This window comes from Phoca vitulina, unplaced genomic scaffold (assembly GCF_004348235.1).
Source record: "Phoca vitulina isolate PV1807 unplaced genomic scaffold, GSC_HSeal_1.0 scaffold20, whole genome shotgun sequence".
Lineage (NCBI taxonomy): Eukaryota > Metazoa > Chordata > Mammalia > Carnivora > Phocidae > Phoca > Phoca vitulina.
Window position 1 is genome coordinate 16,838,078 of NW_022589723.1, and position 13,404 is coordinate 16,851,481.

Here is a 13,404-nt window from a genome sequence, read left to right on the forward strand (position 1 = left end):
GAGGGAGAGAATCTCAAGCAGACTTCCTGCTGAGTGCTGAGCTCCACTCAGGGCTCAATGTCATGACCCTGCGATCATGACCTGAGCTGAAATCAAGAGTCAGACACTTAACCGACTGAGCCACCCAGGCACCTCATGTATCTGTTTATCTTTATGCCAATATCACACTATCTGAAAACCATAGCTTTTTTTTAATTTTTAATTTTTTTATTTGAGTACAGTTGATACACAATGTTACATTAGTTTTAGGTGTACAACATAGTGATTCAATTTCTCTATACCTTATGTTATGCTCACAAGTGTGGCTACCATCTGTCACCATACAATGCTATTACAGTATCATTGACTATATACCCTATGCTGTGCCATTTATTCCGGTGACATATTCATTCCATAACTGGAAACCTATATCTCCCACTCTCCTTCATCCATTTTGCCCATCCCCCCACTCCCTTCCTTCCGGCAACCATCAGTTTGTTCTCTGTATTTATAGATCTGATTCTTCTTTTTGTTTGTTTGTTTATTCCGTTTGTTTTATTTTTTAGACCCCACATATGAGTGAAATCATATGGTCTTTGTCTTTCTCAGTCTGACTTATTTCACTTATCATAATACCTTCTATGTCCACCCATGTTGCACAAATGGCAAGATCTCATCTGTTTTATGGCTGAGTAATATTCTGTTCTAAAAATACTACATTTTCCTTATCCATTGATCTATCATTGGACACTTAGGTTGCTTCCATATCTTGACTATTGTAAATAGTGCTGCAATAAAACATAAGGGTGCATATATCTTTTTGAATTAGTGTTTTCATTTTCTTTGAGTAAATACCTAGTAGTGGAATTTTTGCATTGTATGATGTTTCTATGTTTAATTTTTTGAGGAACTTCCATACTCTTTTCCCCAGTGGCTGTACCAATTTATTTTCCCACCAACAATGCATGAGGGTTCCTTTTTCTCCACATCCCAACCTTTTGATTCTAGCCATTCTGATAGGTGTGAGGTGATACCCCATTGTGGTTTTGATTTGCATTTCCCTGATGATTAGTGATGTTGATCATCTTTTCATGTGTCTGTTCGCCATCTCTGTGTCTATTCAGATCCTCTCCCCATTTTTTAATTGGATTGTTTGGGTTTTTTTGGTGTTGAGTTTTGTAATTTCTTTATATATTTTGGATTTTAACCCTTTATCAGATATATCATTTGCAGATATCTTTCCCCGTTCAGTAGGTTGCCTTTTGTTTTGTTCATGGTTTCCTTTGTTGTGCAAAAGCTATTTATTTTGATGTAGTCCCAATAGTTTATTTTTGTTTTTGTTTCCCTTGTCTGAGGAGACCTATCTAGAAAAATGTTGCTACCGCTGATGTAAAAAAAATTACTGCCTGTGTTCTCTTATGGATTTTATGGTTTCAGATTTCACATTTAGGTTTTTAATCCATTTTGAGTTTATTTTTGTGCATGGTGTTAGAAGTGGTCCAGTTTCATTCTTTTGCATGTAGTTATCCAGTTTCCCCAGCACCATTCATTGATGACACTGTCTTTTCCCCATGGTATATTCTTGCCTCCTTTGTCATAGATTAATTGACAATATATGTGTGGGTTTAATTCTGGGCTCTCTACTCCATTCCATTGATCTATGTGTCTGTCTTTATGCCAGTACCATACTGTTTTGATTACTACAGATTTGTAGTATATCTTGAAATCTGGAATTGTGATACCTCCAGCTTTGTTTTTCTTTCTCAAGATCGCTTTGAGTATTTGGGATCTTTTGTGGTTCCATACAAATTTTAGGATTATTTGTTCTAGTTCTGTGAAAAATGCTTTTGGTTTTTTGATAGGGTTTGCATTGAGTTTATAGATTGCTTTGGGTAGTATGGATATTTTATCAGTATTAATTCCTCCAATCCATGAGGATAGGATATCTTTCCATATGTTTGTATTGTCTTCAGTTTCTTTCATCAGTGGTTTGTAGTTCAGAGTATAGGTCTTTCACCTCCCTAGTTAAGTTTATTCCTCGGTATTTTATTCTTTTCAGTGCAATTGTAAATGGAATTGTTTTCTTACTTTCTCTTTCTGCTACTTTATTATTAGTGTATAGAAGTGTTACCAATTTCTAGGTATTAATTTTGTATCCTGCAACTTTATTGAATTCATTTATTACTTCTAATAGTTTTTTGATGGAGTCTTTAGGGTTTTCTATATATAGCATCATGTCATCTGCAAATAGTGACAGTTTAACTTCTTCCTTACCAATATAGATGCCTCTTATTTCTTTTTTCTTGTCTGATTGCTGATAGGACTTTCAATGCTATGTTGAATAAAAGTGGGGATAGTGGACATCCTTGTCTTGTTCCTGACCTTAAAGAGCTCTCAGGTTTTCACCATTGAGTATGGTGTTAGCTGTGGGTTTTTCATTTATAGCCTTTATGATGTTGAGGTATGTTCCCTCAAACCCACTTTGTTGAGAGTTGTTATCACGAACAGATGTTGAATTTTGTCAAATGCTTTTTCCTACATCTATCGAGTTGATCATATGATTTTTATCCTCGATTTGTTAATGTGGTGTATGACGTTGATTTGCAAGTATTGAACCATCCTGCATGCCCAGAATAAATCCTATTTGATTGTGGTGAATGATCCTTTTTTTTTTTCTAATTTAAATTCAATTAGCCAACCTATAGTTCATCATTAGTTTCAGATGTACAGTTCAACAATTCATCAGTTTCATATAACACCCAGTGCATAACATCATGTGCCCCCCTTAATGCCCATCACCCAATTACCCTATCCCCCCCCAAACTCCCCTCCAGCAATCCTCAGTTTGTTTCCTATAGTTAAGAGTCTCATGGTTTGTCTCCCTCTGTGATTTCTTTCCATTCCGTTTTCCCTCCCTTCCCCTGTGATCCTCTGTGGTGTTCTTATATTCCACATATGAGTGAAACTGTGATGATAATTGTCTTTCTCTGATTGACTTATTTTGCTCAGCATAATACCCTCCAGTTCCATCCATGTTGATGTAAATGGTAAATATTCATCCTTTCTGATGGCTGAGTAATATTCTATTGTGTATACACACACACACACACACACACACACACACACACACCCCACATCTTCTTTATCCATCCGTCGATGGACATCTCAGCTCTTTCCATAGTTTGGCTATTGTGGATATCCTTTTAATGTATTGGTGAATGTGGTTTGCTATTGAAAACTGTAGCTTTATAAGAAGTCCTGGAATCAGGTTGTGTAAGTCCTCTAAGATTGTTTGTCTTTTTCAAATTCATTTTGGCTACTCTAGATCTTTTGTATTTCCTTATTAATTTTAGAATCAGCTATTCAACTTCTATGAAAGAGCATACTGGGATTTTTATTGGGGTTGTACTGAGTGTAGAGATCGATTTGGGAAGAACTGACATCTTAACAGTATTTACTCCTCCAATCCATGAACATGGTATATCTGTCCATTTATTTAGGTCTTCTTCAGTTTTTCTCAGAAATAGTTTGTTGTTGTAAGATATCTGTCTTGTACATTTTTTCTCAAACTTTTCTCTAAGTATTTATTTTTTAATGATATTGTTATTGTAAATGATCTAGCCCAGTGCCTGGCACACACAGGGTAGACACTGGGCAAATGTTTGTTGGAAGAACAAGTGAATCAATGAATAAAATATATAGGTGGAAATTACCAATGTAAAAGTCATAACTGCTCATTTTCAGGACTTTTTTCCTAGCATTCTGCAACATGGATGCAAGAGTGGAGAAAGCAGATGGGTGATACAATCTAGGAATTGGTGGGAAAATGTGTGCCTGTTTTTGAATCTTAGAAAATGGTAGGACAGAGAGGCAAGACAGGGATGCTAGAAAGAACAGACATGAAATAACTAATCAAAGGGAAGTTTTTTTCTATGACGTATTTAAGCTATGTTTCTAATTTGTAGGAACTGGAACTTTTCAGCGTTTTCTTTGGTATTTCTCATGTAGCTTTCTGCATCTGTACAAATTTCCTCCTCTACTTTTTTCAATATACCACCACCCCTGACTGCTTCCTGGTTTTCTTTTCTTTGTGGTGACTTTCAAGATCTTTGCTTTAGCTAGGAACAGAATCTGATTAGTTTTGCTAACATAATTTTATCTGCTTTCCAAATTCTGTGACCTCTTGTTGACTGTGAGCAATATATTTTAATTTCTGTAGATGACAGTAAAATGCTTGTGAGCTGGAGTCATACTGTGTGTGTTCTTGGAGAGTCACTAAACCACTCTGAGCCTCTGGGAAGACCTCCTCTCTTCACTCTAATATGCTGTTTATAGAGATGATGCCCTCTTGGTCTCATATCCCATTCCATATTATACACCATCACGTGACAGTAGTGTGTGATCATAATTTGTGTTCATGTTGTCTCAGCTAGCTTATGAAAAGATAAGCCCTTTGCCTTTTACCTTTATATTCCTATGAATACCTTGCATACTTAAATATTTTTCTTAGGACATACTGTGTCCATGTTATTGAATTAAGATAATGCATGGAGGGCACCTACTACAATGACTGGCATATAATAGGTATTTAGTAAACTATGTGAAGAGCATTCAGTCAATATGGGGAATGTTGCTTATTTCCTCACTTTTTAATTGACCCCCTCCTCCTTTCTCATATTTAGGTCTTCTCATATTTCCATATTTTGCCCTTTGCCTGATTTAGAAACCTATTTATCTATTTTTCATTTTGAGATAATTTTTGACTTACAAAGAACTCACAAAAATAATACAAAGAATTCCCACACATCAACTGATATGTTCTCAATTCATGATATCAAGGAGACACATGATGTTCTTTATTGGTGTTGTTAATTTTGATCATTTGGTTAAGGTGATGTCTGCCAGATTTCTTTGCCATAAAGTTACCATTTTTTTCCCTTTGCGATAAGTATCTGATGGGGAAATACTTTGAGTCTATGTAAATATTTTGTTTCTTATCAAATTTTTACTCCCTAACTTTAGTATCCATTGATGATTCTTTCCTGAAACAATTATCATGGAGTTTGCCACATAGTGATTTTTTGATTTCCATCATTTCTACTTCTATTATTTGACATTTTGCTCTAAGGAAGAGGTTTTCCTTCTCCTTCATTTAGGTAGTTTTTTTGTTTGTTAATTTATATCAGTATAGATTCATGGAATCTTATTTAACGAGTTATGATCCATTAGAATCATCATTATTTTTGTTTTTTCCATCTTCTTAAACCATGCAGATGGTAAAATTGGATGGGTGGCAAAGAGTGTGGGAAGAGAAGGCTTTGAGTACTGTTACAGTTAGAGGTACGTCAAACAGCAAACCCCAAGGATAAGCATTTATGTGGTTTATATCGGCTTAACAAGGACCATCATGAAATAAAAAGTGGTGTAGATTATGCTGAAATATATTGGTTCCTCTCTGTTTCAGGAAATAAAAAGGGTCAGTCGGAAGTAGTTTAATTGTTAAGCTCACTACAACTTCCCTTATCTTTTAGCATGTGGGGATGTTTGTTGTTTTTGGGTAAACTATGAAGTACATTGATGAAAATAAATGGAGAATGAAATTTCAGTATTACTCTCATGGCACAAGATGGCAGCAGTCAGCCATTGATTTTGCAGCCATGGGTTTTTGCAGCCTCTAGACTTAAATTAATAGTGTCTTGTTTTTGCAGGGACTTCAGTACTAGTGCTAATAATATTCAGATTGACAAAACCAAGCCTCTGTGGCACAACTATTTCCTATGTGGATTTAAAGGAATTCAGGTAAATCGGTTTATAAATCAACTACTAGCTGTTGAACTTATAATGTGTATTATATATCAAGATTTATTTTATTTACAATGTATTTTTTGTCACATTTCAATGCTAACTCATGTTTCTATTCTATATTGCTAATTTACATATTAGTGGTGTTCACAGGGGGCAGTAGTGGCTGTTCATAAATCAGTTGCATCTGACGAAAATCTTTCTCTTTTTAAAATCTTTGTTCAAATTTTCTTTTGAAGGATACAGTCTAGTAATATATTTGTTCTAATCATATGTAGGTATATACTGTAGTAGGATTTGGTCAGAAGCCCTAGGTTTGAATCCGAGCTCTACTTAGCTGTGTTAATTCAACCTCTTTGTCAGGTTTGTTATCTGTATCATGATGTCTTTCCTATCCAGCAAAGAGTTGTTACAAGGATTACACAGTGCTTGACACATAGGAAGCATTCAATAAATAAACAGCTAGTATTGTTATTACCACTTCAGATGGGGTTAAAAAAAAGATGTAGTGAAGTTTATTAGAATAAGTATTTTCCTTAGAAACACTGAATAATTATCGGGAACATCTCTAATGTCATGGGCAAGAATAAGATAATGAAATATTTCTACTTTTTCTCCAAATTAAAAAAAGTATAAGGGTGAAAAGAAAATTGATTTGCTAAATCAGTTTAATTTGTTAAAATCCATGTTTTAGAGAGCTTGTGTTCCTTACTGTCTGGTGGTCCTATCTGAAGCTTTGTCACAAGTAGCCTAGGACTCAGTGACCTATCCGTTCAAGGAAAGCATCACATTTATTTCTGATGTGTAGTCCTGCACTCGAATTATGGTGGTTCTGGTCTTAGAGTTCCTGCATTCATTTCTTCTCTCCCTTCCTTCACCTTTTCTTTTCTTTTCTTTTCCTTTTCTTTTTCTTTCTTTCTTTCTTTCTTTCTTTCTTTCTTTCTTTCTTTCTTTCTTTCTTTCTTTCTTTCTTTCTTTCTCTTTCTTCCTTCCTTCCTTCCTTCCTTCCTTTCCTTCCTTCCTCTCTCTCTTTCCTTCCTTCCTTCCTTCCTCTCTTTCCTTCCTTCCTTCCTTCTTTTCCTTTTTTCTTCCTTCTTTCTTTCTCTTTTTTATTTTTCTTTCTTTTTCATCAAGACACATGGTAATAACTTATGGGAAGAAGTATTGGCAGCTTTTAAATCTTCAAGTTATTTGGCTTATCATATGCATTAGTGGGAATTACAGTATTTGGAAGGATTTGCCTGGCAAATGCAATTTGATCTTCCTTATAGCAACATGCCTTTTATAGCAAATGGGTAAAGTGACCTAAATACTGCTTGTTGCTTTGTGTTGTTTTTGAGAATTTGAGGTCTTAAAGCTTTCTTTTTTGGTTTGACAACTTAATGTGCAAAAGTAGGTTTGTACAGTGAATTTTTGGCAGAGAAGTAATTTAAATGTTATCCTGTTTAGAAAACTTCAAATTCAAATACTAGAAAATATCAGAGGATAATCTGTTTATATTAAATTGAACATGTTATCCTTTTGGGATAGAGCTATTACAGAATTTGGCAAAATCCATTTACGTTTTTGAATCTGTTGTACATTTTAATTTAAACATTGCGTGATAAGTTTGTAAGTATGATTCACATTCAAGATACACTGTGGATCAGTTTATGATTAAATATATAGCATTCTCCAAGGATTTTTTTTTTAAACAAGCTGTCTCATGTTCTGTATGAAAGGGCATTGGCAGCAGCAGTGTTTCAATTTAAAATTTGTTTGTATTTCTGGAAAGGAAATTTTTAGATGACTTGAAATCAAGAAGAGAAGTACATCCAACAGAATCTCTTTTTTTGTGGTGTGTGAGTTTTGCCAACATAGGAAAAAAGGACAAAAAAATTAAGGAAAAAAAAACAGCCTTTAATTTGCAGAGTTTTGTTGTTACTTTAGTTATTCTAACTAGTTTATTGAAATTTCTCCCTAGAATAATATGTATGATGAAATGCATAATTATGTAATATAATAGTATTTTGTACTTTGGTCCTGAGCTGTTTGAGTAATTTGCAAACATGATGGTATTTTTTCTTGAGGAGGTGGCCTTGAATTTATTTTTAATCTTAAACCACAAAGGTTAATTATGATATAATAGCATCTTAAGTGTCATCCTAGATACTCATCTAAGTATCCTAGAGATTTCTATCTTTAGATCAGAGTCTCATTATTTCTTTGGGTTTTCCTAATTGTAGAAATAAGGGTTTCTCTACTTTTAGAGTCTGTGTTCTCATTTGTGGCTGAATTCTAATTTGGCTGTCTTGAAAGCTACCATATGGCTTAACTGTATCTATAAACTCTAGTAAAAATCTGGATTTCCTCATATAGCTGACTTACATTAAATCATAGTGACAGTATGCTGGCCCGTGTTTCTGACTGCAGTGGAGAAGTTCTCAACCAGAAATCAGAGACCTGGGTCCTATCCCCAGCTCCCTATATGTAATGTTGGAAAAAATTTTTAATCTTTTGCTGTGTAGGTTTTTCCATAAGTAAAATGGAACTGAAGAGATTGAGAACACTTTTTCTTCAGAGAAACTTCTGAAGAAATACTCAATAGAAACAAGCCACTGCTTGGTGTTAGACTTTTTTTTTTAATTTAATTTAATTTTATTATGTTATGTTAGTCACCATACAATACATCATTAGTTTTTTGTTTGTTTGTTTTTTTTCTAATTCTAACAGAATAACTTTTAGTTATTTTAAATTTTTAGTATTCAAATGTTTATATACAGAAAAGTAAAGATTACATTATAATGGATGTTTATACCTTGCTTTAACACTTCCTAACATTTTGCTGCATTTACTTTATCCCTTTTTTTTTTAACATTTGCTTAGTATTTTAAGGAAGTTTAAAGCAAATTACAGACATCATATATAAAAATATTTTATATTCTATTTTATATTCTATTTTTATAACAGCCTCTTTTTCCTTTTTTGTAATTTAATTTTATTATGTTATGTTAGTCACCATACAATACATCATTTGTTTTTGATGTAGTGATCCACAATTCATTGTTTTCATATAACACCCAGTGCTCCATGCAGAACGCGCCCTCCTTAATACCCATCACCGGGCTAACCCATCCCCCAACCCCCTCCCCTCTAAAACCCTCAGTTTGTTTCTCGGAGTCCATAGTCTCTCATAGTTTGTCTCTCCCTCCAATGTCCCCCCCTTCATTTTTCCCTTCCTTCTCCTAATGTCCTCCATGCTATTCCTTAAGTTCCACAAATAAGTGAAACCGTATGATAATTGACTTTCTCTGCTTGACTGATTTCACTTAGCATAATCTCCTCCAGTCCTATCCATGTTGATGTAAAAGTTGGGTATTCAACTGCCCGGCTAGCTCAGTCGGTAGAGCATGAGACTCTTAAAAGTTGGGTATTCATCCTTTCTGATGGCTGAGTAATATTCCATTGTATATATGGACCACATCTTCTTTATCCGTTCATCTGTTGAAGGGCATCTCGGCTCTTTCCACAGTTTGGCTGTTGCGGACATGGCTGCTATGAACATTGGGGTGCATATGGCCCTTCTTTTCACTACATCTGTGTCTTTGGGGTAAATACCCAGTAGTGTAATTGTTGGGTCATAGGGTAGCTCTATTTTTAATTTTTTGAGGCAGCTCCACACTGTTTTCCAAAGTGGCTGTACCAACTTGCATTCCCACCAACAGTGTAAGAGGATTCCCCTTTCTTTACAACCTCTCCAACATTTGTTGTTTCTTGCCTTGTCAATTTTTGCCATTCTAACTGGTATAAGATGGTATCTCAATGTGGTTTTGGTTTGAATTTCCCTGATGGCTAATGATGATGAACATTTTTTCATGTGTCTGTTAGCCATTTGTATGTCTTCTTTGGAGAAAAGAAGCATTGATTTTGTATCCTGCCACATTACTGAATTGCTGTATGAGTTCTAGTAATTTGGGGGTGGAGTCTTTTGGATTTTCCACATAAAGTATCACGTTATCTGAGAGTTTGACTTCTTCTTTGCCAATTTGAATACCTTTTATTTCTTTTTGTTGTCTGATTGCTGTTGCTAGGACTTCTAGTACTGTGTTGAACAATAGTGGCGAGAGTGGGCATCCTTGACGTGTTCCTGATCTTAAGGGAAAGGCTCTCATCTTTTCCCCATTGAGGATGATATTCACCGTGGGTTTTGCATAGATGGATTTTATGAACTTGAGGAATGTTCCCTCTATCCCTATACTCTGAAGAGTTTTAATCAGGAAAGGATGCTGTATTTTGTCAAATGCTTTTTCTGCATCAATTGAGAGGTTCTTCTCTCTCCTCTTATTAATGTGTTCTATCACATTGATTGATTTTTGAATGTTGAACCACCCGTGCATCCTGGGGATAAATCCCACTTGGTTGTGGTGGATGATCCTTTTAATGTATTGTTGGATCCTATTAGCTAGGATTTTGTTGAGGATTTTGGAATCCATATTTATCAGCGATATCAGACTGAAATTCTCCTTTTTGATGGGGTCATTGCCTGGTTTGGGGATTAAGGTAATGCCGGCCTCATACAATGAGTCTGGAAGCTTTCCTTCTGTTTCTGTTTTTGGAAACATCTTCAGGAGAATAGGTATTATTTCTTCTTTGAACGTTTGGTAGAATTCCCCAGGGAATCTATCAGGCCCTGGACTCTTGTGTTTGGGAGGTTTTTGATCACTACTTCAATCTCGTTACTGGTTATTGGCCTATTCAGGTTGTCAATTTCTTCCTGTTTCAGTCTTGGGAGTTTATAGGTTTCGAGGAAGGCCTCCATTTCATCCAGGTTGCTCAGTTTATTGGCATATAGTTGTTGATAATAATTTCTAATAATTGTTTCTATTTCCTTGGTGTTAGTTGTGATCTCTCCCCTTTCAATCATAATTTTATTAATTTGGGTCCTTTCTCTTTTCTTTTGGATAAGTCTGGCCAGTGGTTTATTGATCTTATTAATTCTATCAAAGAACCGGCTTCTAGGTTCGTTGATCTGATCTACCGTGTTTCTGGTTTCTAATTCATTGATGTCTGCTCTAATCTTAATTATTTCTCTTCTAATGCATGGAATAGGCATCATTTGTTGCTTTTTCTCTAGTTTGTTAAGGTATAAAGTTAGTTCGTGAATTCGGATTTTTCTATTTTTTTGAGTGAGGCTTGGATGGCTATGTATTTCCCCCTTAGGACCGCCTTTGCAGTATCCCGTAGTTTTTGGACCGATGTGTTTTCATTCTCATTGGTTTCCATGAAATGTTTAAGTTCTTCTTTGATTTCCTGGTTGACCCAAACATTCCTGAGCAGGGTGGTCTTTAGCTTCCAAGTGTTTGAATTTCTTCCAAATTTTTTCTTGTGATTGAGTTCCAGTTTTAAAGCATTATGGTCTGAGAATATGCAGGGAATAATCTCAATCTTTTGGTATCGGTTGAGACCTGATTTGTGACCCAGCATGTGGTCTGTTCTGGAGAAAGTTCCATGTGTGCTCGAGAAGAATGAGTATTCTGTTGTTTTAGGGTGGAATGTTCTGTTTATATCTATGAGGTCCATCTGGTCCAGGGTGTCATTCAAAGCTCTTGTTTCTTTGTTGATTTTCTGCTTAGATGATCTGTCTATTGCTGAGAGTGGATTATTGAGGTCTCCTACAATTAACGTACTATTATCAATATGACTCCTTATTTTGGTTAACAGTTGGCTTATGTAGATGGCTGCTCCCATGTTGGGGGCATAGATATTTACAGTTGTTAGATCTTCTTGTTGGATAGACCCTTTAAGAATGATATAGTGTCCTTCTGTGTCTCTAACTACAGTTTTTAGCTTAAAATCTAATTTGTCTGATATAAGAATTGCTACCCCAGCTTTCTTTTGAGGTCCGTTGGCATGGAAGGTGGATCTCCATCCCTTCACTTTCAGTCTGGATGTATCTTTAGGTTCAAAATGAGTCTCTTGTAGACAGCATATGGTTGGGTCCTGTCTTTTTATCCAATCTGCAATCCTGTGCCGTTTTATGGGAGCATTTAGGCCGTTCACGTTGAGAGTGATTATTGAAAGATATGAATTTATTGTCATCATGTTGCCTGTGAAGTCCTTGTTTCTATAGATTGTCTCTGTAAATTTCTTTTCTATATCACTCTTGGGGTCTTTCTCCTTTTATAGAACCCCCTTAATATTTCTTGCAGGACCGGTTTAGTGGTCACATATTCTTTCAGTTTCTGCCGGTCTTGGAAGCTCTGCATCTCTCCATCTGTTCTAAATGACAGCCTTGCCGGATAAAGTATTCTTGGCTGCATGTTCTTCTCATTAGTACCCTGAATATGCCCTTTCTGGCCTGCCTGGCTTGCCAGGTCTCTGTGGATAGGTCTGACGTTATTTTGATGTTCCTCCCTCTGTACGTAAGGAATCTCTTCCCCGTAACTGCCCTTAAGATGGTTTCCTTGGTTCTAAGATTTGCAAGTTTTACTATTACATGCTGGGGCATTGGCCTGTTTTCCTTGATCTTAGGAGGGTTCTTCTCTGCCTCTAGGACACGAATGTTTGTTTCATTCCCCAGATTAGGGAAGTTCTCAGCTATGATTTGCTCAAATATATCTTCTAGTCCTCTCTATCTCTCCACCCCCTCAGGGATCCTTACTGTTAGACTTTTACAGTCATATTGTATTGGGCTGTGCTACATGGAGATTTAACCTGCCTCACTAATATTGTGTATTTCTTGTCCTGCTACTTGAGAAATTGAATTATAATTGTTTCGTTTGTTCAAATCAATGAGTGTTCAAGAAAAAGATCATTCAAGGCAATTTTAGGAAATGGATCAATAGCTTTTTGTTGAACAAAGTAAAAAATAATCTTCAGATTACCGAACCCTGTGGCCAAGAACCATTAAATGAAATGTCATGTATAGACTCAACTAAATTGAATTGTACAAGTAGTTTCTATAAATAGCATAATAAGTCCATTGATAAATGTTTGTTCTCTGGGGAATGAAAGAATGTTTTGCTACTCCTCGAATCCAACACTGAAGTTACTAGCACTATTTTTCCTTCTATTCTTAGGAACACTTTGGTCTTAGCAACCTGACTGGAATGAATTGCTTGGTAGATGGAAACATCCCACCGAGTTCTGGACTCTCCAGCTCCAGTGCTCTGGTCTGTTGTGCTGGCTTGGTGACACTCACAGTGCTGGGAATGAACCTATCCAAGGTAACCAACTTGAATGTGTTAGCCTCACAGAACTCTCTCTTTCTAAAGCCATTAGTATCTGAATCTCAAAATTATAACATCTTACTTTGATTAAAAACTCTGTCTTACCTGAAAGGACTCTATACATGGGCAGGCACTGTAACCTAACAAATTAATAAGTCCTGCTTGTGATAAACTGCTATAAAGTATCTGATACTTTGCAAATAATGAGCAGATCTGTGAATAACTGTATTAAAATGCTCTTATGTTCTTACGTTAAGTGTGGAGTTTGAGTGCATGGTTATCTTTTTGGATCACCTCACTAACAAGTTCAGTTTAGACCAAGAAATTGTAGGCCTCATAGTCGGACCTGCTTATTTTCAACCAAAACCTTAAATTAAATATTTGACAGGCACTGGGTAAAAAGGGTAAAGACCAG

General features: G+C 35.8%; 1 protein-coding gene across 3 annotated transcripts in view; it reads left to right on the top strand.

Annotated features, from left to right (window-relative positions):
* The window catches only part of GALK2 (galactokinase 2), a 119,609-nt gene that overhangs the window by 24,124 nt on the left and 82,081 nt on the right, over positions 1-13,404 (top strand). For all 3 annotated transcript variants that reach the window (XM_032417954.1, XM_032417953.1, XM_032417952.1), the window contains exons 4-5: positions 5,688-5,778; positions 12,840-12,986. In XM_032417954.1, the coding sequence (XP_032273845.1) occupies positions 5,688-5,778; positions 12,840-12,986 (238 nt within the window). The remainder of the gene's footprint in view (positions 1-5,687; positions 5,779-12,839; positions 12,987-13,404) is intronic.